The 20,692-nt window shown below is 51.8% G+C and overlaps 1 protein-coding gene across 2 annotated transcripts in view; it reads left to right on the forward strand.

Annotated features, from left to right (window-relative positions):
* The first annotated feature begins 1,639 nt into the window (after positions 1-1,639).
* LOC144611428 (caspase recruitment domain-containing protein 11-like) overlaps positions 1,640-20,692 on the forward strand; it is a 28,017-nt gene continuing 8,964 nt past the window's right edge. Inside the window, exons 1-8 of one of the 2 annotated variants that reach the window (XM_078430510.1) lie at positions 1,640-1,757; positions 3,646-3,799; positions 5,294-5,400; positions 7,688-7,928; positions 12,713-12,785; positions 14,329-14,449; positions 15,753-15,908; positions 16,805-16,920. In XM_078430510.1, the coding sequence (XP_078286636.1) occupies positions 3,705-3,799; positions 5,294-5,400; positions 7,688-7,928; positions 12,713-12,785; positions 14,329-14,449; positions 15,753-15,908; positions 16,805-16,920 (909 nt within the window). In that variant the 5' untranslated portion in view covers positions 1,640-1,757; positions 3,646-3,704. The remainder of the gene's footprint in view (positions 1,758-3,645; positions 3,800-5,293; positions 5,401-7,687; positions 7,929-12,712; positions 12,786-14,328; positions 14,450-15,752; positions 15,909-16,804; positions 16,921-20,692) is intronic. The other variant, XM_078430509.1, reaches the window with a different exon arrangement.

Consider the following 20,692-nt stretch of genomic DNA (forward strand, 5'->3'; position numbering starts at 1 on the left):
GTGTGTGACCCTGTACAAATAATTGGTGTGACACGATGACACGATGGAAACCCCGGTCAAAATGTACACGACATCCGAGTGAAAGTATCACAGTGCTGGAGTAACTCAGCGGGCCAGGCAGCATCTCTGGAGAACGTGGATAGGTGACGTCGGTCTGGTCGGGACCCTTCTTCAGACTCCAGAGATGCTGCCTGACCTGCTGAGTTTCTCCAGCACTCTGTGTCCTTCTCCGTACTAACCAGCATCTGCAGTTCATAGGTTCGTAAGTGATAGGAGCAGAATTAGTCCACTCGGCCCATCAGGTCTACTCTGCCATTCAATCACGGCTGATCTATCTCTCCCTCCTAACCCCATTCTCCTGCCTTCTCCCCATAACCTCTGACACCCGCACTAATCAAGAGTCTGTCTATCTCTGCCTTAAAAATGTCCATTGATTGGCCTCCATAGCCTTCTGTAGCAAAGAATTCCACAGATTCACCACCCTCTGACTAAAGAAAAAGTTCCTTGTGTTTTTCCATCTGGTTCTTGATTCCCCCAATCTGTTTAGTTTAGTTTAGTTTAGAGATAAAGCCCCGAAACAGGGCCCTTCGGCCCACCGAGTCCGAACCGACCAGTGATCCCCGCACACTAGCACCATCCTACACACACACACACTAGAGGACAATTTACACAAACACCAAGCCAATTTACCCACAAACCTGCACGTCTTTGGAGTGCGGGAGGGAAACCGAAGATCTCGGAGAAAACCCCGCGCCAGTCACGGGGAGAACGTGCAAACTCTGTACAGACAGCGCCCGTGGTCGGGATCGAACCCGGGTCTCTGGCGCTGCAAGCGCTGTTGGGCAGCAACTCGACCGCTGTGTCCACCGCGGCCGCCCCCAAAACTACTTCACCCCAGATGGGCCTTGAACCCACAACCCCTGGCTTAGGAGGCCAGTGCCTATCCATTAGGCCATGGGGCTTCTCATTCCATTAGCGTAAAACATTCTACGTATTTACCCGACCTATTCCAAAGGGGCTAGCTAACAGAATGTCCTGCTTGGTCGCTGGAGAAGTGTGAGAGATTCGTTGCTTTGACTGCATCGATGGACATTCTTGCTATTGAGGGCGTGCAGCGTAGGTTCACGAGGTTAATTCCCGGAATGGCGGGACTGTCATATGTTGAAAGACTGGAGCGACTAGGCTTGTATACGCTGGAATTTAGAAGGATGAGAGGGGATATCTTATTGAAACATATAAGATTATTAAGGGGTTGGACACGTTAGAGGCAGGAAACATGTTCCCGATGTTGGGGGAGTCCAGAACCAGCGGCCACAGTTTAAGAATAAGGGGTAGGCCATTTAGAACGGAGATGAGGAAAAACTTTTTTCACCGAGAGATTTGTGTATCTGTGGAATTCTCTGCCACAGAAGGCAGTGGAGGCCAATTCTCTGGATGCATTCAAGAGAGAGCTGGATAGAGCTCTTAATGAAAGCGGAGTCAGGGGGTATGGGGAGAAGGCAGAAACGAGGTACTGATTGTGAATGATCAGCCCTGATCACATTGAATGGCGGTGCTGGCTTGAAGGGCCGAATGGCCTCCTCCTGCACCTATTGTCTATTGTCTATTGATGGGCACGTTGTAAATGTGAGACACGTTGGCTTTGCAGATGAAATGCAGAAACTGAGAGAATTGACCGAGGGATTATCGAGGGACGTCACCTGCGCAGGGCCTGAGGATGCGGGCGTGGCCACCATCGTAGCCGACGGCAACAGGAGGTGAAGCACTGGCCCAATCGTCGTTCCTACCTCTTGCCCTTCCTCAGAGTCCACGCCTCCGATAGATTGGCTGTGCATGTTCTGGAGATGCTGCCTGGCCCGTTGAGTTATGTTTTCTGGTCTAGGGCCCATCCTTCAGACTTCAGACCCATCCATGTTCTCCAGAGATGCTGCCTGACCCGCTGAGTTACTCCAGCACTCTGTGAAACGTCACCTATCCATGTTCTCCAGAGATGCTGCCTGACCCGCTGAGTTACTCCAGCACTCTGTGAAACGTCACCTATCCATGTTCTCCACAGATGCTGCCTGACCCGCTGAGTTACTCCAGCACTTCAAAAGTTTATGTGACAGGAGCAGAATTAGGACATTCGGCCCATCAAGTCTTCCCCGCCATTCAATCATGGCTGATCTATCTCTCCCTCCTAACCCCATTTTCCGACCATCTCCCCATGACTCCCGACACCTGTACTAATTAAGAATCTATCTCTGATAGAAGGCAGGAGAATGGGGTTAGGTGGGAGAGAGGTTATCCAGAGATGCTGCTTGGCCTGCAGAGTTTCTCCACCCTGTCAAAATGTACATCACATCTGAATGAATGCACAGAGTGCTGGAGTAACTCAGCGGGTCAGGCAGCATCTCTGGAGAACATGGATAGGTGTCGTTTCACAGAGTGCTGGAGTAACTCAGCGGGTCAGGCAGCATCTCTGGAGAACATGGATAGGTGTCGTTTCACAGAGTGCTGGAGTAACTCAGCGGGTCAGGCAGCATCTCTGGAGAACATGGATAGGAGACATTGTGGGTTGAGACCCTTCGTCTGACTTTGGAGTCAGTCTCGAGAAAGGTCTTAAGCCAAAACATCGGCTATGCATGTTCTGGAGATGCTGCCTGACCCGCTGAGTTATTTTTCTCTGGTCTGGGTCCCATCCTTCAGACTTCAGACCCATCCATGTTCTCCAGAGATGCTGCCTGACCCGCTGAGTTACTCCAGCACTCTGTGTCCTTTTGTGCATTAACTAGCATATGCAGTTCACAAGTTTATAAGTGATAGGAGCAGAATTAGGCCATTCGGCCCATCAAGTCTACCCTGCCATTCAATCATGGCTGATCTATCTCTCCCTCCTAACCCCATTCTCCAACCATCTCCCCATAACCCCCGACACCGTACTAATCAAGAATCTATCTCTGCCTTTATCGCTGCCACATACCAATTACCAAATGCCCCCTCCTGCCCTCCACCCTCACCCTCCATCGATGGCCTGACACTACTTTAGTTTGGTTTAGTTTCGAGATAGAAACATAGAAAATAGGTGCAGGAGGAGGCCATTCGGCCCTTCGAGCCAGCACCGCCATTCATTGTGATCATGGCTGATCATCCACAATCAGTAACCCGTGCCTGCCTTCTCCCCATACCCTTTGATTCCACTAGCCCCTAGAGCTCAATCTGACTCTCTCTTAAATCCATCCAGTGATTTGGCCTCCACTGCCCTCTGTGGCAGAGAATCCCACAAATTCACAACTCTCTGGCTGAAAAAGTTTCTTCTCACCTCAGTTTTAAATGGCCTCCCCTTTATTCTAAGATTGTGTGGCCCCTGGTTCTGGACTCGCCCACCATCGGGAACATTTTTCAGCGAGATACAGGCCCTTCGGCCCACCAAGTCCGCACCAACCAGCGATCCTCGCGCATTAACGCGACCCTACACACTAGGGACAATTTACACTTTACAGAAGCCAATGATCCTATTGTCACGTACAAACTCCGTACAGACAAGCACCCGCTGCCAGGATCGAACCTGGGTCCATGGCGCTGTAAGTGCTGTAAGGCAGCAACTCTACCGCTGCGCCACCGTGCCGCTGGGCGTCGGTTAAACGTGGGTTTGTTTTGTTGTAGGCCGCTGTCCTCATCGCTGTCAATGCCGGACCTGACCATCACCGAGGCCCAGCGCCACCATGATCCCACCGTCGCCAGGGGCAACGGGGCGGCCATCTTGGTCAACTCTGAGCACCAAAGGTCGCGGCCACAGGAGGGATACCAGCTACTGGGGGTGAGCCGGACACGCGGGGTCTCTCCGAAGAAGGACGCTAAATGCTGGAGTAACTCAGCGGGTCAGGCAGCATCTCTGGAGAGAAGGAACGGGTGTCGTTTCGGGTCGAGACCCTTCTTCAGACTCAAATCCGAAACGACACCCGTTCCTTCTCTCCAGAGATGCTGCCTGTCCCGTTGAGTTACTCCAGCACTTTGTGCCTATCTTCGGTTTTAAACCAGCACCTGCAGTTCCTTCCTGCACACGTGGTCTCTCTATCTGTCCACATGTTTGTGATCTACTCCCCACCAAGTATCAACTACTTATTGGCCTTGCACGATAAATGGAGTGGCACGGTGGCGCAGCGGTAGAGTTGCTGCCTCACAGCGCCAGAGACCCGAGTGTGATCCTGACCATGGGTGCTGGTCTATACTGGGTGCAGGTCTGTACGGAGTTTGTGTGTTCTCCCCGTGACCTGTGAGGGTTTCCTCCCACACTCCAAAGACATACAGGTTTGTAGGCGAATTGGCTAGGTCAAATTGTAAATTGTCCCCAGTGTGTGTGTGTGTGTAGGATAGTGTCAGTGTGTGGGGATAGCTGGTCGGCACGGACTGGGTGGGCCGAAGGACAATAGACAATAGGTGCAGGAGTAGGCCATTCGGCCCTTCGAGCCAGCACCACCATTCAATGTGATCATGGCTGATCATTCTCAATCAGTACCCCGTTCCTGCCTTCTCCCCATACCCCCTGACTCCGCTATCCTTAAGAGCTCTATCTAGCTCTCTTTTGAATGCATTCAGAGAATTGGCCTCCACTGCCTTCTGAGGCAGAGAATACCACAGATTTACAACTCTCTGGCTGAAAAAGTTTTTCCTCATCTCCGTTCTAAATGGCCTACCCCTTATTCTTAAACTGTTTCCACGCTGTGTCTCTAAACTAGACTAGGTGTGGCCCTCTAGAGTTTGAGATTTCCATCCTGGGGATAATGTTCTGACTGTCTATCGTATCTACGCCTGTCATCATTTTATATTCTTCTATCAAGTCTCTCCTCAACCTTTGGTATTCCAGGATTGAGGGGCCAATTGACTTCTCTTGCTGCTCAGTATCAAGTGAGGTGGGGAGTTTCTGCAAGGTGTTTGATTTAGTTTAGCTCAGAGATACAGCGCGGAAACAGGCCCTTCGGCCCACCGAGTCCGTGCCGACCAGCGATCCCCGCATACTAACGCTATCCCACACACACCAGGGACAATTTTACATTTACACCAACCCAGTGAACCGACAAACCTGCACGTCTTTGGAGAGTGGGAGGAAACCGGAGCACCCGGAGAAAACCCACGCAGGTACAGACAAGCTCCCGTAGTCGGGATGGAACCCGGGTCTCCAGCGCTGTGAGGCAGCAGCTCTACCCGCTGCGCCACCGTGCCGAGCTGTCGGGTCAGAGCAGATTGGTGTTGGTGGCTGCAGGAAGGACGCACCGTTGGGACTCATGCTCCGTGTGTTTAAATGTGTCCTCAGCAGCGGGAGGGGATCGCTCTGCGGAACTGCGCTGGAACGGACGCTGTCAGGACCCTGCCCCGCGGTGCGTTTCCAGAATCTCCTCCGTGTTCGCCGACCAAGGGTAGGTGAGCAAAAAACATGCGTGAATGTGATCTGTACTGAGGACAGTTTTCACCCAGGAGCCATCTTGGCCAACCCTGATCGCCCTCTTTGGCAATTGTGCCTAATGCCCCCCCCCTCAGTGGGGGCGGCCACGGTGGCGCAGCGGGTAGAGCTGCTGCCTCACAGCGCCGGAGACTCGGGTTCGATCCCGACTACGGGCGCTGTCTGTTACGGAGTTTGCACGTTCTCCCCGTGACCCGCGTGGGTTTTCTCCGGAATCTCCGGTTTACTCCCACACTCCAAAGACGTGCAGGTTTGTAGGTTAATTGGCTTCAGTGAAATTGTCCTTAGTGTGTGTAGGATAGAACTAATGTACGGCTGATCACTGTTCAGTGCGGACTTGGTGGGCCGAAGGGCCTGTTCCACGCTGTATCTCCAAACCAAACTAAACTAAACTAAACATGTCAGGGGTTATGGGGGCAAGGCATGAGGTTGAGAGGGAAAGATAGATCAGCCGTGATTGAATGGTGCAGTAGGCTTGATGGGCCAAATGGCCTAATTCTGCCCCAACAGCTGATAAACTAAACCAAACCAAACTAAAGGAAACTAAACAATCTCCCTCTTTGACCAATCTATTGGTTTTCTCTCCAACGTAGTTTGGTCTTGACTCCATGTTGGTTGGAGTGTGATGAATGTACAAAGCATGTTGTATGAAAAGTGCACACGCTTGTGTTAATGTGCTGGCGGCCAGGTCATGCCACACGCGTGATCGTCCACTCCATGTCTAAGGACTGGTATGTTGGCATTCAGCGAATGGTATGTTGGCATTCATAGCAAGAGGATTTGAGTTTAGGAGCAGGGAGGTTCTGCTGCAGTTGTACAGGGCCTTGGTGCGACCACACCTGGAGTATTGTGTGCAGTTTTGGTCTCCTAATCTGAGGAAAGACGTTCTTGCCTTAGAGGGAGTACAGAGAAGGTTCACCAGATTGATCCCTGGGTTGGCGGGACTTTCATATGAGGAAAGACTGGATAGACTGGGCTTGTACTCTCTGGAATTTAGAAGACTGAGGGGGATCTTATAGAAACATATAAAATTCTTAAGGGGTTGGAGAGGCTAGATGCGGGAAGATTGTTCCCGATGTTGGGGGAGTCCAGAACCAGGGGTCACAGCTTACGGATAAGGGGGAAGTCTTTTAGGACCGAGATGAGAAAACATTTCTTCACACAGAGTGGTGAGTCTGTGGAATTCTCTGCCACAGAAGGTAGTTGAGGCCAGTTCATTGGCTATATTTAAGAGGGACTTAGATGTGGCCCTTTTTGCTAAAGGGATCAGGGGGTATGGAGAGAAGGCAGGTACAGGTTACTGAGCTGGATGATCAGCCATGATCATATTGAATGGCGGTGCAGGCTCGAAGGGCCGAATGGCCTACTCCTGCACCTATTTTCTATGTTTCTATGTTTCTATGTTTCTCGCATGCTTGCGTTGATTTGTGTACACCCGGGGGCTATGGGGACAGACGTAGACATTGACATAAAAAAGAGGTGCAGGAGGAGGCCATTCGGCCCTTCGAGCCTGTTCGCACCACCATCCATTGTGATCATGGCTGATCATCCACAATCAGTAACCCGTGCCTGCCTTCTCCCCATATCCCTTGATTCCACTGGCCCCTAGAGCTCCATCTAACAGGGGAGGAGAATGGCGGTTGGGGGGGAGAGATAGATCAGCCCTGATTGAATGGCGGAGTAGACTTGATGGGCCGAATGGCCTAGTTCTACTCCTATTCCTTGTGACCTTATTCTCTGACCCACACTGAGAGATCCTTAGAATCGTAGCGCCATAGAGTAAACATAGACAATAGGTGCAGGAGGAGGCCATTCGGCCCTTCGAGCCTATACGCACCACCAACCATTATGATCACGACTGATCATCCACAATCAGTAACCCGTGCCTGCCTTCTCCCCATACCCCTTGATTCCGCTAGCCCCTAGAGCTCTATCTAACTCTCTTTTAAATCCATCCAAGTGAATCGGTCTCCACTGCCCTCTGTGGTAGGGAATTCCACAAATTCACACCTCTCTGGGTGAAAATGTTTTTTCTCACCTCAGTTTTAAATGGCCACCCCTTTATTCTTAGACACTGTGTGGCCCCTGGTTCTGGAATTCTTAGACTGTGTGGCCCCTGATTCTGGAGTGACGCAGCGTGGAAACTGGTCCAACCTTCGGCCCAACCTGCCCACAATGGCCAACATATCCCGGCTACACCAGTCCCGCCTGCCTGCGCTTATGATCTTATGAAGTGTGACCCTCTAGCCCACAGGCCGTTTTCGAGGGTGTTCGAGGTGGATGACCAGCTGAGCGGAGACCCCTTCTACATCCGAGTGAACCTGAACATCCTGGGGCCGGTGGACAGCTGCTCCCTGCAGGTGGAGTGCGACGAGATCCTACATGTCCTGGACACGCCCTGCCCGCCGGGCGGCGATTGGCTCTGTGCCCGCATTGACCCCGTCAGCGTGAGCGACCGGGAGCAAGGAACCATCCCCAGCGCCAACAGGTGAGGACAATAGACAATAGACAATAGGTGCAGGAGGAGGCCATTCGGCCCTTCGAGCCAGCACCGCCATTCAATGTGATCATGGCTGATCATTCTCAATCAGTACCCCGTTCCTGCCTTCTCCCCATACCCCCTGACTCCGCTATCCTTAAGAGCTCTATCTAGCTCTCTCTTGAATGCATTCAGAGAATTGGCCTCCACTGCCCTCTGAGGCAGAGAATTCCACAGATTCACAACTCTCTGACTAAAAAAGTTTTTCCTCATCTCTGTTCTAAATGGCCTACCCCTTATTCTTAAACTGTGGCCCCTGGTTCTGGACTCCCCCAACATTGGGAACATGTTTCCTGCCTCTAACATGTCCAACCCCTTAATAATCTTATACGTTTCGATAAGATCCCCTCTCATCCTTCTAAATTCCAGTGTATACAAACCTAGTCGCTCCAGTCTTTCAACATATGACAGTCCCGCCATTCCGGGAATTAACCTAGTAAACCTACGCTGCACGCCCTCAATAGCAAGAATATCCTTCCTCAAATTTGGAGACCAAAACTGCACACAGTACTCCAGGTGCGGTCTCACTAGGGCCCTGTACAACTGCAGAAGGACCTCTTTGCTCCTATACTCAACTCCTCTTGTTATGAAGGCCAACATTCCATTGGCTTTCTTCACTGCCTGCTGTACCTGCATGCTTCCTTTCAGTGACTGATGCACTAAGACACCCAGATCACGTTGTACGTCCCCTTTTCCTAACTTGACACCATTCAAATAATAATCTGCCTTCCTATTCTTACCACCAAAGTGGATAACCTCACACTTATCCACATTAAACTGCATCTGCCATGCATCCGCCCACTCACACAACCTGTCCAAGTCACCCTGCAACCTCATAGCATCTTCCTCACAGTTCACACTGCCACCTAGCTTTGTATCATCGGCAAATTTGCTAATGGTACTTTTAATCCCTTCATCCAAGTCATTGGTGTATATTGTAAATAGCTGCGGTCCCAACACCGAGCCTTGCGGTACCCCACTAGTCACTGCCTGCCATTCTGAAACCCATTTATCCCCACTCTTTGCTTTCTGTCTGTCAACCAACTTTCTATCCATGTCAGTACCCTACCTCCAATACCATGTGCTCTAATTTTGCCCACCAATCTCTTATGTGGGACCTTGTCGAAGGCTTTCTGAAAGTCGAGGTACACCACATCCACTGGCTCTCCCCTGTCAATTTTCCTAGTTACATCCTCAAAAAATTCCAGTAGATCCTGGACAATCCTCTCCACCCAGAGAGTTGTGAATCTGTGGAATTCTCTGCCACAGAGGGCAATGGAGGCCGACTCGCTGGATGTATTCAAGAGAGAGTTAGATAGAGCTCCAGGGGCGAGTGGAATCCCGGGATATGGGGAGAAGGCAGGCACGGGTTACTGATTGTGGATGTATTTGAGTATAGGAGCAGGGAGGTTCTGCTGCAGTTGTACAGGGCCTTGGTGAGACCGCACCTGGAGTATTGTGTACAGTTTTGGTCTCCTAATCTGAGGACAGACATTCTAGCCTTAGAGGGAGTACAGAGAAGGTTCACCAGATTGATCCCTGGGATGGCAGGACTTTCATATTAAGAAAGACTGGATAGACTCGGCTTGTACTCGCTGGAATTTAGAAGACTGAGGGGGGATCTTATAGAAACATATAAAATTCTTAAGGGGTTGGAGAGGCTAGATAGACAATAGACAATAGACAATAGACAATAGGTGCAGGAGTAGGCCATTCAGCCCTTCGAGCCAGCACCGCCATTCAATGCGATCATGGCTGATCACTATCAATCAGTACCCCGTTCCTGCCTTCTCCCCATACCCCCTCACTCCGCTATCCTTAAGATGCGGGAAGATTGTTCCCGATGTTGGGGAAGTCCAGAACTAGGGGTCACAGCTTAAGGATAAGGGGGAAGTCTTTTAGGACCGAGATGAGAAAACATTTCTTCACACAGAGAGTGGTGAGTCTGTGGAATTCTCTGCCACAGAAGGTAGTTGAGGCCAGTTCATTGGCTATATTTAAGAGGGAGTTAGATGTGGCCCTTGTGGCTAAAAGGATCAGGGGGTATGGAGAGAAGGCAGGTACGGGTTACTGAGCTGGATGATCAGCCATGACCATATTGAATGGCGGTGCAGGCTCGAAGGGCCGAATGGCCTACTCCTGCTCCTATTTTCTATGTTTCTATGTTTCTATGATCACAGTGAATGGCGGTGCTGGCTCGAAGGGCCAAATGGCCTCCTCCTGCACCTATTGTCTATGTTTCTACGCACCCTGTTGTGTGGGCAAGTAAAGTCTTACGAGATGCAACGCGGAAACAGGCCCTTCGGAACGTGCCGGTAGCCTGGTATACGCCGAAGATAGACACAAAACGCTGGTGTAACTCAGCGGGACGGGCAGCATCTCTGGAGAGAAGGAATGGGTGACGTTTCGGGTCGGCCTGAAGAAGGGTCTCGACCCGAAACGTCACCCACTCCTTCACTCCGCAGATGCTGCCCGTCCCGCTGAGTTACTCCGGCATTGAGTGTCCACCTTCAGGCACTTCGGAATGTGCGTGTTGTAGATTTAAACAACATTCTCGCGCGAGGATGGGATTCGCAGTTGCCAGTGTGTGTCAATAGACAATAGACAATAGACAATAGGTGCAGGAGTAGGCCATTCAGCCCTTCGAGCCAGCACCGCCATTCAATGTGATCATGGCTGATCACTATCAATCAGTACCCCGTTCCTGCCTTCTCCCCATACCCCCTCACTCCGCTATCCTTAAGAGCTCTATCCAGCTCTCTCTTGAAAGCATCCAACGAACTGGCCTCCACTGCCTTCTGAGGCAGAGAATTCCACACCTTCACCACCCTCTGACTGAAAAAGTTCTTCCTCATCTCCGTTCTAAATGGCCTACCCCTTATTCTCAAACTGTGGCCCCTTGTTCTGGACTCCCCCAACATTGGGAACATGTTATCTGCCTCTAATGTGTCCAATCCCCTAATTATCTTATATGTTTCAATAAGATCCCCCCTCATCCTTCTAAATTCCAGTGTATACAAGCCCAATCGCTCCAGCCTTTCAACATACGACAGTCCCGCCATTCCCGGAATTAATCTAGTGAACCTACGCTGCACACCCTCCATAGCAAGAATATCCTTCCTCAAATTTGGAGACCAAAACTGCACACAGTACTCCAGGTGCGGTCTCACCAGGGCCCGGTGGCGCCTTTAGACTTCAGTGATACAGCGGAGAAACGGGGCCCCCACACGCCCTAGGGAGGTCAATTTACAATCTGTGCTGAAGCCAATTAACCTGCAAACCCGCACGTCTTTGGAGTGTGGGAGGAAACCGGAGCGCCCGGAGAAAACCCACACAGTCACAAGGAGAACGTTCAAACTCCGTACAGTTTGCACGGCACGGTAGCGCAGCGGTAGAGTTGCTGCTTTACAGCGAATGCAGCGCCGGAGACTCAGGTTCGATCCTGACTACGGGTGCTGCACTGTAAGGAGTTTGTACGTTCTCCCCGTGACCTGCGTGGGTTTTCTCCGAGATCTTCGGTTTCCTCCCACACTCCAAAGACGTACAGGTATGTAGGTTAATTGGCTGGGTAAATGTGAAAAATTGTCCCTAGTGGGTGTAGGATAGTGTTAATGTGCGGGGATCGCTGGGCGGCACGGACTTGGTGGGCCGAAAAGGCCTGTTTCCGGCTGTATATATATGATATGATATGATATGGCACCGAGGTCAGGATTAAACGTGGACACCTGGTGCTGTGAGATGGTGGCTCTACCAGCTCATCAGGTCATAAAGTTATAGGAGAAGAATGAGGCCATTCAGCCCATCAAGTCCACTTCGCCGCTCAATCATGGCTGATCTATCTCTCCCTCCCAACCCCATTCTCCTGCCTTCTCCCCATAATCTTTGAACCCCTGTTGCTGCTAATGGAAGGGTTGAAGCAATTGAAGTTTAGTTTAGAGATACAGCGCGGAAACAGGCCCTTCGGCCCATCGAGTCCGCGCCGACCGGCGATCCCCGCGCACTAACACTACCCCACACACACCGGGGACAAGTTACAATTTTACTGAAGCCAATTAACCTTCGAACCTTTACGTCTTTGGAGTGAGGGAGCAAACTGGAGCACCCGGAGAAAACCCACGCAGGTCACGGGGAGAACGTACGAAATCCGTTCAGACGGGACCCGTGGTTGGGATCGAACCTGGGTCTCTGGCACTGTGAGGCAGGTGTCTCCGAGAGTGTGAGAAAATAACTGCAGATGCTGGTACAAATCGATTTATTCACAAAATGCTGGAGTAACTCAGCAGGTCAGGCAGCATCTCGGGAGGGAAGGAATGGGTGACGTTTCGGGTCGTGACCCTTCTTCAGACTGAAGAAGGGTCTCGAAGGGTCTCGACCCGAAACGTCACCCATTCCTTCTCTCTCTCGAGATGCTGCCTGACTTGCTGAGTTACTACTGCATTTTGTGAATAACTCTCTGAGAGTGTGATAGATGTAAGATAAGGTGAGTGGGGAGAGATGGGATGTTGTAAGCAGTATCTGCTCCATATCCCGGCCACCATGAGCTGCCCCCACTTGCTTGCCAAAGATTCGTGAAGACAAAAGTGGTCATGGATCAGCTGAGAATGCCAACCGTGAAGGGAATTTATTTGAAATCTCTCTCTTTCTCTTTCTCTCTCTCTCTCTCTCTCTCTCTCTCTCTCTCTCTCTCTCTCTCTGCCTCTCTCACTCTCTCTCTCTCTCTCGTTCCGTTTTAGAGCTCACCAGCTACTCATGGTGAAAATCCACTCCCTCATCGGAAACTTCCAGAAGAACGAGAGAGCAAAAAAGGTAACTGGCCGACAGGACAAGACACAAAGGGGCTGGAGCAACACAGCGGGTCGGGCAGCATCGCTGGAGATGGGAGGGGGAGGAACTGCAGGCGCTGGTTTAAACCGGAGATAGACGCAAAATGCTGGAGTAACTCAGCGGGACGGGCAGCATCTCCGGAGAGAAGGAAATGGGTGACGTTTTGGGTCAGGACTGAAGGAGGGTCTCGACCCGAAACGTCACCCATTCCTTCTCTCCAGAGATGCTGTCTGTCCCTCTGAGTGATTCCGGCATTTTGTGTCTAGCATCTCTGGAGAACATGGATGGGTGGCGTTTTGGGTCGGGACCCTTCTTTAGACAGATTTTAATTGGGAGGGGGAGCCGGAAGAGAGGTTGGGGTGGGGCTAAGCCTGCTAAGTGATAGGTGGATACAGGTGAGGGGAGGGTGTGAGGGGGTGTTGTGGATTGGCAGATGGTTGGGCAAAGTGTTTAGTGGAGCTGATTCTGCATTGTATCAACATTGCCATCAGTTTGTGTGACTGACCCTCAGGTCAACGTAGAGTTGTGCCACAAGTGTGGCCCAGCCAACGGGATGAGCAAATAAACAGGGAACCAGCGGCCAATGCCCCTACCACGTGACCAGGAGTCAGACCAAGTTTAGTGTGCTGAGTTTAAAGATACAGCTCGGAAACAGGCCCTTCGGCCCACCGGGTCTGTGCCGACCAGCGATCCCCGCACACTAACACCATCCTACACCCACTGGGGACAATTTTTACATTTGCCAAGCCAATTAACCTACATACCTGCACGTCTTTGGAGTGTGGGAGGAAACCGAAGATCTCAGGGAAAACCCACGCAGGTCACGGGGAGAACGTACAAACTCCGTACAGACGGCGCCCGTAGTCGGGATCGAACCCGGGTCTCCCGCGCCGCATTCGCTGTAAGGCAGCAACTCTACCGCTGTGCCACCGTGACCGCCCTATCCTGAGTTACTTCTGTTCTGTGAACTAAAGATCGCAGGGAAAATGTTCCCAATGTTGGGGGAGCCCAGAACCAGGGGCCACACAGTCTTAGAATAAAGGGGAGGCCATTTAAAACTGAAGTGAGAAGGAACTTTTTCACCCAGAGAGTTGTGAATTTGTGGAATTCTCTGCCGCAGAGGGCAGTGGAAGCCAAATCACTGGATCGATTTAAGAGAGAGTTGGATTGAGCTCTAGGGGCTAGTGGAATCAAGGGATATGGGGGGGAAGGCAGGCACGGGTTACTGATTGTGGATGATCAGCCATGATCACAATGAATGGCGGTGCTGGCTCGAAGGGCCAAATGGCTTCCTCCTGCACCTATTTTCTCACGGGAGAGGGCCCTCCTTCCTTCCTTCCCCCTCTCACGGCAGCGGTGTTCTCGCATCCACGTGGCCCGTCCTCGTCCGTCGGTTGGCGCTGTCGACGGTCGGCGTCGGGCCCTCTCCCGTGACCCCGGGCCCCCCCGCTGTCCCGCTGGGCTACTTTGGCATTTGGTGTCCACCTTCTAAGACCACCGACTCTTCCGCTTGTGTTCCCCGAAGGCCGTGAAGAGCTGCGATGAGTTGAAGTCGCTGACGGGGGACCGGGTGAGGATCGTGGTGGCGGGTCGGCCCTGGAAGGTCTCCAGCTCCTGCAACCCCTCCCTCAGCTTCTGCCGTGAAGGTAAGTCCACCTCACTGGACATACGGCCTTGAGTCGACTCAGTTGAAGGCAGGCACAGGTGAAGGCCAGATGTGGATAAGGGGGACCCTGTTCTAATGATGGTTTTGTCATCTGTGTAGCGAATGGGCAGATGTCTCCTTGTATCGGTGTCCCTAGAGGGTCTGACCCACTGAGCTACACCAGCACTCATAGAGTCCTAGAGCCATGGAGTCATAGAGTGATACGGCGTGGAAACAGGCCCTTCGGCCCAACTTGCCCACACCGGCCACCATGTCCCAGCTGCACTAGTCCCACCTTGGCCCATATTCCTCCAAACAGATCAAAGGAAAATGTAGAAAGGGTCATCGTTGGCTGAGGGGAAAGTGACAAGCAGACGCACAATCAGTAAAACGAACCCTGGATTAATTCGACAGTGAAGCTCGTCGGAGAACTTTAGTGGGGGAGAGGCGGAGAGAGAGAGAGAGAGAGAGAGGGGAAAGCAAGGGTTACTTGAAGTTACAGGATTCAAAATTCACACCGAAGATAGATACAAAACGCTGGGATAAGAGAGAGCTGGATAGAGCTCTTAAGGATAGTGGAGTCGGGGTATGGGGAGAAGGCAGGAACGGGGTACTGATTGAGAATGATCAGCCATGATCACATTGAATCACCATTCAACGGTGATTCAATGGCTGGCTCTAAGGGCCGAATGGCCTACTCCTGCACCTATTGTCTACTGTCTATTGTCTATTGTAACTCAGCTTCTCTGGAGAGCAGGAATGTGTGAGGAAAAACGAAAGGGTTTGTCAGGAACGGGCGGTCACGGTGGCGCAGCGGTAGAGTTGTTGCCTTACAGCGAATGCAGCGCCGGAGACCCGGGTTCAATCCCGACCACGGATGCTGTCTGTACGGAGTTTGCACGTTCTCCCCGTGACCTGCGTGGGTTTCCTCCGAGATCTTCGGTATCCTCCTACACTCCAAAGACGTGCGGGTTAGTAGGTTAATTGGCTTGGTATAAACGTAAAAATTGTCCCCAGTGTGTGTAGGATAGTGTTACTGTGCGGGGACCGTCGGTCGGCGCGGACCCGATGGGCCGAAGGGCCTGTTTCTGCGCTGTACTAAACTAAAAAAACTAAACTAAACCAAAGGTTGTGTTAAAGCTTGAACTGTGTTTATGCTTTATTCTTAATTGTTAACTGTATGTTTGTGTTGTCATTTGTGATTTTGATTTTTAGATTTAGAGATACAGTGCGGAAATAGGCCCTTCGGCCCACCGGGCCCAGCGCCAATAAACTAATTTATTCATTCATTCATTCAATTGCAGACACGAACGAGAGAGTCGTGCCTTACAGCCTTGTTCGCCCGGTCAGTGTGCGTCAGAAGCGGCCGGTGGTTATAATGCCGACAGTGTTAGCCAGGCCTCTGATCCAACGCATCCTGCAGTCACCGACCGCCGCCGACTTCCAAATGGTGCAAGCAGGTAGGAGCCCTCGTGCATGGGAATATTCACATCGGCACGGTGGCGTAGCGGTAGAGTTACGGCCTCACAACGCCGGGCACCCGGGTTCGATCCTGACCACGGGTGCTGTCCGCACGGAGTTTGTACGTTCTCCCCGTGACCTGCATGGGTTTTCTCCGGGTGCCTCCCACACTCCAAAGACATAAAGGTTTGTGTTGTTAATCGGCTTGTTTGTGCTTACATGTGTGTGTGCGTGTGTGTGTGTGTGTGTGTGTGCGTGTGTGTGTGCGTGTGTGTGTGCGTGCGTGCGTGCGTGTGTGTTTACCTGTTGTGTGTGTGTGTCTGTGTGTGTGTGTGTCTGTGTACCTGTGTGTGTGTGTGTGTGTGTGTGTGTGTTTACCTGTTGTGTGTGTTTACCTGTGTGTGTGTGTGTACCTGTATGTGTCTGTGTGTGTGTTTACCTGTTGTGTGTGTTTACCTGTGTGTTTACCTGTGTGCGTGTGTGTGTGGTAGTGTTAATGTGCAGGGATCGCTGGTCGGTGCGGACTCAGTTGTCCGAAGGGCCTGTTTCCGCGCTGTATCTCTTAACTAAACTAAACTAAATCAGGTGGCCATTTGGCCCATTGCATCCCCTCTGTCCACTGTAATGGGCCCGTAGATTGAGAGAAAGGCACAGCACAGAAACAGGCCCTTCAGTCCACTGCATCCGTGCTAGCCAATGACGCTTACCTACACCGATCCCACTGGCCTGCATCAGGACCATAACTCTCTGTGATAGTTTAATTAACAAGAGTGCAATGGCGTTCAATGGACTGTATGGAGTCTGTAGAAGGGACTTGACCCGAAACGGTCTCAGCATTTATCTTCCCACCGCTGCCGAGGTAACGAGAACGTTTGTCCGTCACTTTCTTTTCCAGAGGTTCTCACTGAGGAACAGTTGAAGAACAAGACTCGGTTTTCTTTGCAAAAGGTGCTGAACGAGGACAAGTATGAATGCATCACCCTCGAAGCGATCCGAGACGTCATCGCCAAGGTACCGAGTTGTGGTTGAGTTCATTTGGGTTTGGTTTATTGTAGACTTGATGGGCCGAAGGGCCTGTTTCCATGCCATATCTTTAATTTTAATTTCGATGAGTTCAGTTTAGTTTATTATTGTCAGGTGTACCGAGCGAGGTACAGTGAGAAGCTTTTGTGTTGCGTGATAACCAGTCAGTGGAAAGACAACACACGATCACAATCGAGCTGTCCGCAGTGTACAGATACAGGAGAAAGGGAATAATGTTTAGCGCAAGATAAAGTCCGATTTTAGATAGTCCGAGGGTCTCCAACGTGGTAGATAGTAGTTCAGCACTGCTCTCTGGTTGGGTTAGGATGGTTCAGTTGCCTGATAACAGCTGGGAAGAAACTGCCCCTGAATCTGGAGGTGTGCGTTTTCACACTTCTGTACCTCTTGCCCGATGGGAGAGGGGAGACGAGGGAGCGGCCGGGGTGAGACTGGTCCTTGATTATGCTGAGAGAAAGGCACAGCACAGAAACAGGCCCTTCGGTCCATTGCATCCGTGCTAGCCAGTGACGCTTACCTACACCAATCCCACTGGCCTGCACCAATCCCACTGGCCTGCAATCCCACTGGCCTGTGACAGAGAGTAAAGACTATACATGATTAGAATCGAGCCATCCACAGTGTACAGGTACATGAGAAGGAGAAATAATGTCAAAAACGTTTAGTGCGAATTAAAGTCCGATTGGCGGCACGGTAGCGCAGCGGTAGAGTTGCTGCTTTACAGCGAATGCAGCGCCGGAGACTCAGGTTCGATCCTGACTACGGGTGCTGCACTGTAAGGAGTTTGTACGTTCTCCCCGTGACCTGCGTGGGTTTTCTCCGAGATCTTCGGTTTCCTCCCACACTCCAAAGACGTACAGGTATGTAGGTTAATTGGCTGGGTAAATGTAAAAATTGTCCCTAGTGGGTGTAGGATAGTGTTAATGTACGGGGATCACTGGGCGGCACGGACTTGGAGGGCCGAAAAGGCCTGTTTCCGGCTGTGTATATATATGATATGATATGATAAAGATAGTCCAATGATCTCCAATGAGGTAGATGGTAGCTCAGGACTGCCCTCTAGTGGTTGGTAGGATGGGGCCACTCATGGCACATTGATGCCAAGAGAATAGTGTGGCTCTGTGCCAAACTCTGGAGACCTTTGGTCACAGGGCATGAGTTTGGAGACTTGAACACAAACTGAGACGGTGTTGAAATTTTGGTTTTCGGTCTATTATTATTGTCACATGTAGCACCGCGCGGTGAAAAGCTTTGCTTTGCATGCACTCCCAACATGATCAGAGCTGCCACGTGTGAAGAGAAATCACGTGAATAACGTTTAATGCAAGATAAAGTCTGACCAAATGTACTCGGAGGGTCTCCAATGGGGTACTGTAGACAGTAGCTCAGGATTCGCTCTCTCGTTGTGGTACAATGAAGTCGATCGGTACGATAAATAGAGCTCAGGGTACAGTTTTGGTCTCTGAATCTGAGGAAAGACATTATAGCCTTAGAGGGAGTACAGAGAAGGTTCACCAGATTGATTCCTGGGATGGCAGGACTTTCATATGAAGAAAGACTGGATAGACTCGGCTTGTACTCGCTGGAATTTAGAAGATTGAGGGGGGACCTTATAGAAACTTACAAAATTCTTAAGGGGTTGGAGAGCTAGATGCGGGAAGATTGTTCCCGATGTTGGGGAAATCCAGAACCAGGGGTCACAGCTTAAGGATAAGGGGGAAGTCTTTTAGGACCGAGATGAGAAAACATTTCTTCACACAGAGAGTGGTGAATCTGTGGAATTCTCTGCCACAGAAGGTAGTTGAGGCCAGTTCATTGGCTATATTTAAGAGGGAGTTAGATGTGGCCCTTGTGGCTAAAGGGATCAGGGGGTATGGAGAGAAGGTAGGTTCGGGATACTGAGTTGGATGATCAGCCATGATCATATTGAATGGCGGTGCAGGCTCGAAGGATCGAATGGCCTCCTCCTGCACCTATTTTCTATGTTTCTATGTTTCTATGTTTCTATGATACAGAGGGCAGAACACAGTGTTTTGTGGTACATCAGTTCCAGAGACAAAGTCCAATGTGGGTAGTGGTGGACCGGACAGTACCCTAGCTTATGGAAGGACCGTTTAGAAGACTGGGATTGACTCAGTGGGTGGACCTTGTTGTGTGACTTTGCCGGGGTTACGAAGGACATAGGTTGAAGGCCACTCGGCCCCTCGAGCCTGCTCCGGCCGATCATCAAGGTCACTGCTCACTTCCAAAATCAGCACCGGAGATAGACACAAAATGCTGGAGTCGCTCAGCGGGTAAAAGCAGCATCTCTGGAGAGAAGGAATGGGTGACGTTACTTGTCGAGACCCTTCTTCAGGCTGAGCGTCACTGGGAGAGGGAAGGAACAGAGATGAGGAAGTGTAAGAGATCAAAGGAAATGAAGGTGAAGGAAAATGTGGGATTGTTAGCTAAGGGGAAGATGAGAACAAAGCAAATCAGCGGCACTTTGTTGCTCGAGCCCCAATAACGTTAAATATTCCGAGATCTGTCAATTTCTCCATTGAATGAACTCAGCAACTGACCCCCAAATCCTGGCTGGTCGTCATCCCCCGAAGGAAGATGTTACCATGGGAACGATGGGCAAAACCCAGAGTAGGGGCGGGGCCTGGCTGGAGAGAGGCGGGCCCAGGCTGGAAAGAGGCAGAGCCTGGCTAGAGAGCGGGGCCTGGCTGGGGAGAGGCGAGGCCTGGCTGGGGAGAGGCGGGCCCTGGCTGGAGAGGGGCGGGGCCTGGCTGGAGAGGGGCGGGCCTGGCTGGAGAGGGGCGGGCCTGGCTGGAGAGAGGTGGGGCCTGGCTGGAGAGAGGCTGGCCCAGGCTGGAGAGAGGCAGAGCCTGGCTAGAGAGCGGGGCCTGGCTGGGGAGAGGCGAGGCCTGGCTGGGGAGAGGCGGGCCCTGGCTGGAGATGGGCGGGGCCTGGCTGGAGAGGGGCGGGCCTGGCTGGAGAGGGGCGGGCCTGGCTGGAGAGGGGCGGGCCTGGCTGGAGAGGGGCGGGCCTGGCTGGGGAGGGGCGGGCCTGGCTGGAGAGGGGCAGGGCCTGGTATGGGAGAGGCGGGGCCTGGTGTGGAATGGGAGGGGCCTGGTATGGGAGAGGCGGGGTCTGATAAGGAAAGTGGGGGCATGTTGGAATGGGCGGGGCTCGGTAGCCGAAGGGCGGGGCATGGTCGAGTGGGCGGGTCCTCACAGGGGAGGGGTGGAGCCTGGGAGGGGGCAGGATCTGGCATGGGAAAGGCGGGGCCTGGTTGGAGAGAGGTGGGGCTTAGTCTGAGAGGGGAGGGGCCTGGTCAGGGAGAAGGCGGGGCCTAATAGATGGGCGTGTCCTCACCAGTGGATGGGAGGAGTGTGATAGGGGAGGGGGCGGGGTGTAGTTGAGGAGGGGCAGGGTCTGGGTCTTTCCCTTGATGTGGATGTTGATGATCCTCCTAATACACAGAGTGGATGTGGCGAGGATGTTTCCACTGGTGGGAGAGTCTAAGACTGGAGGCCACAGCCTCAGAATTAAAGGATGTTCTTTTAGGAAGGAGCTGAGGAGAAATTTCTTTAGCCAGAGGGTGGTGAATCTGTGGAATTCATTGCCACAGACGGCTGTGGAGGCCAAGTCAATGGATGTGTTTAATGTCAGAGATGAACAGATTCTTGATCAGTGCGGATGTCAGAGGTTAGAGGGGAGAAGGCAGGAGAATGGGGTTAGGAGGGAGAGATAGATT

Source organism: Rhinoraja longicauda, chromosome 40 (assembly GCF_053455715.1).
Source record: "Rhinoraja longicauda isolate Sanriku21f chromosome 40, sRhiLon1.1, whole genome shotgun sequence".
Lineage (NCBI taxonomy): Eukaryota > Metazoa > Chordata > Chondrichthyes > Rajiformes > Arhynchobatidae > Rhinoraja > Rhinoraja longicauda.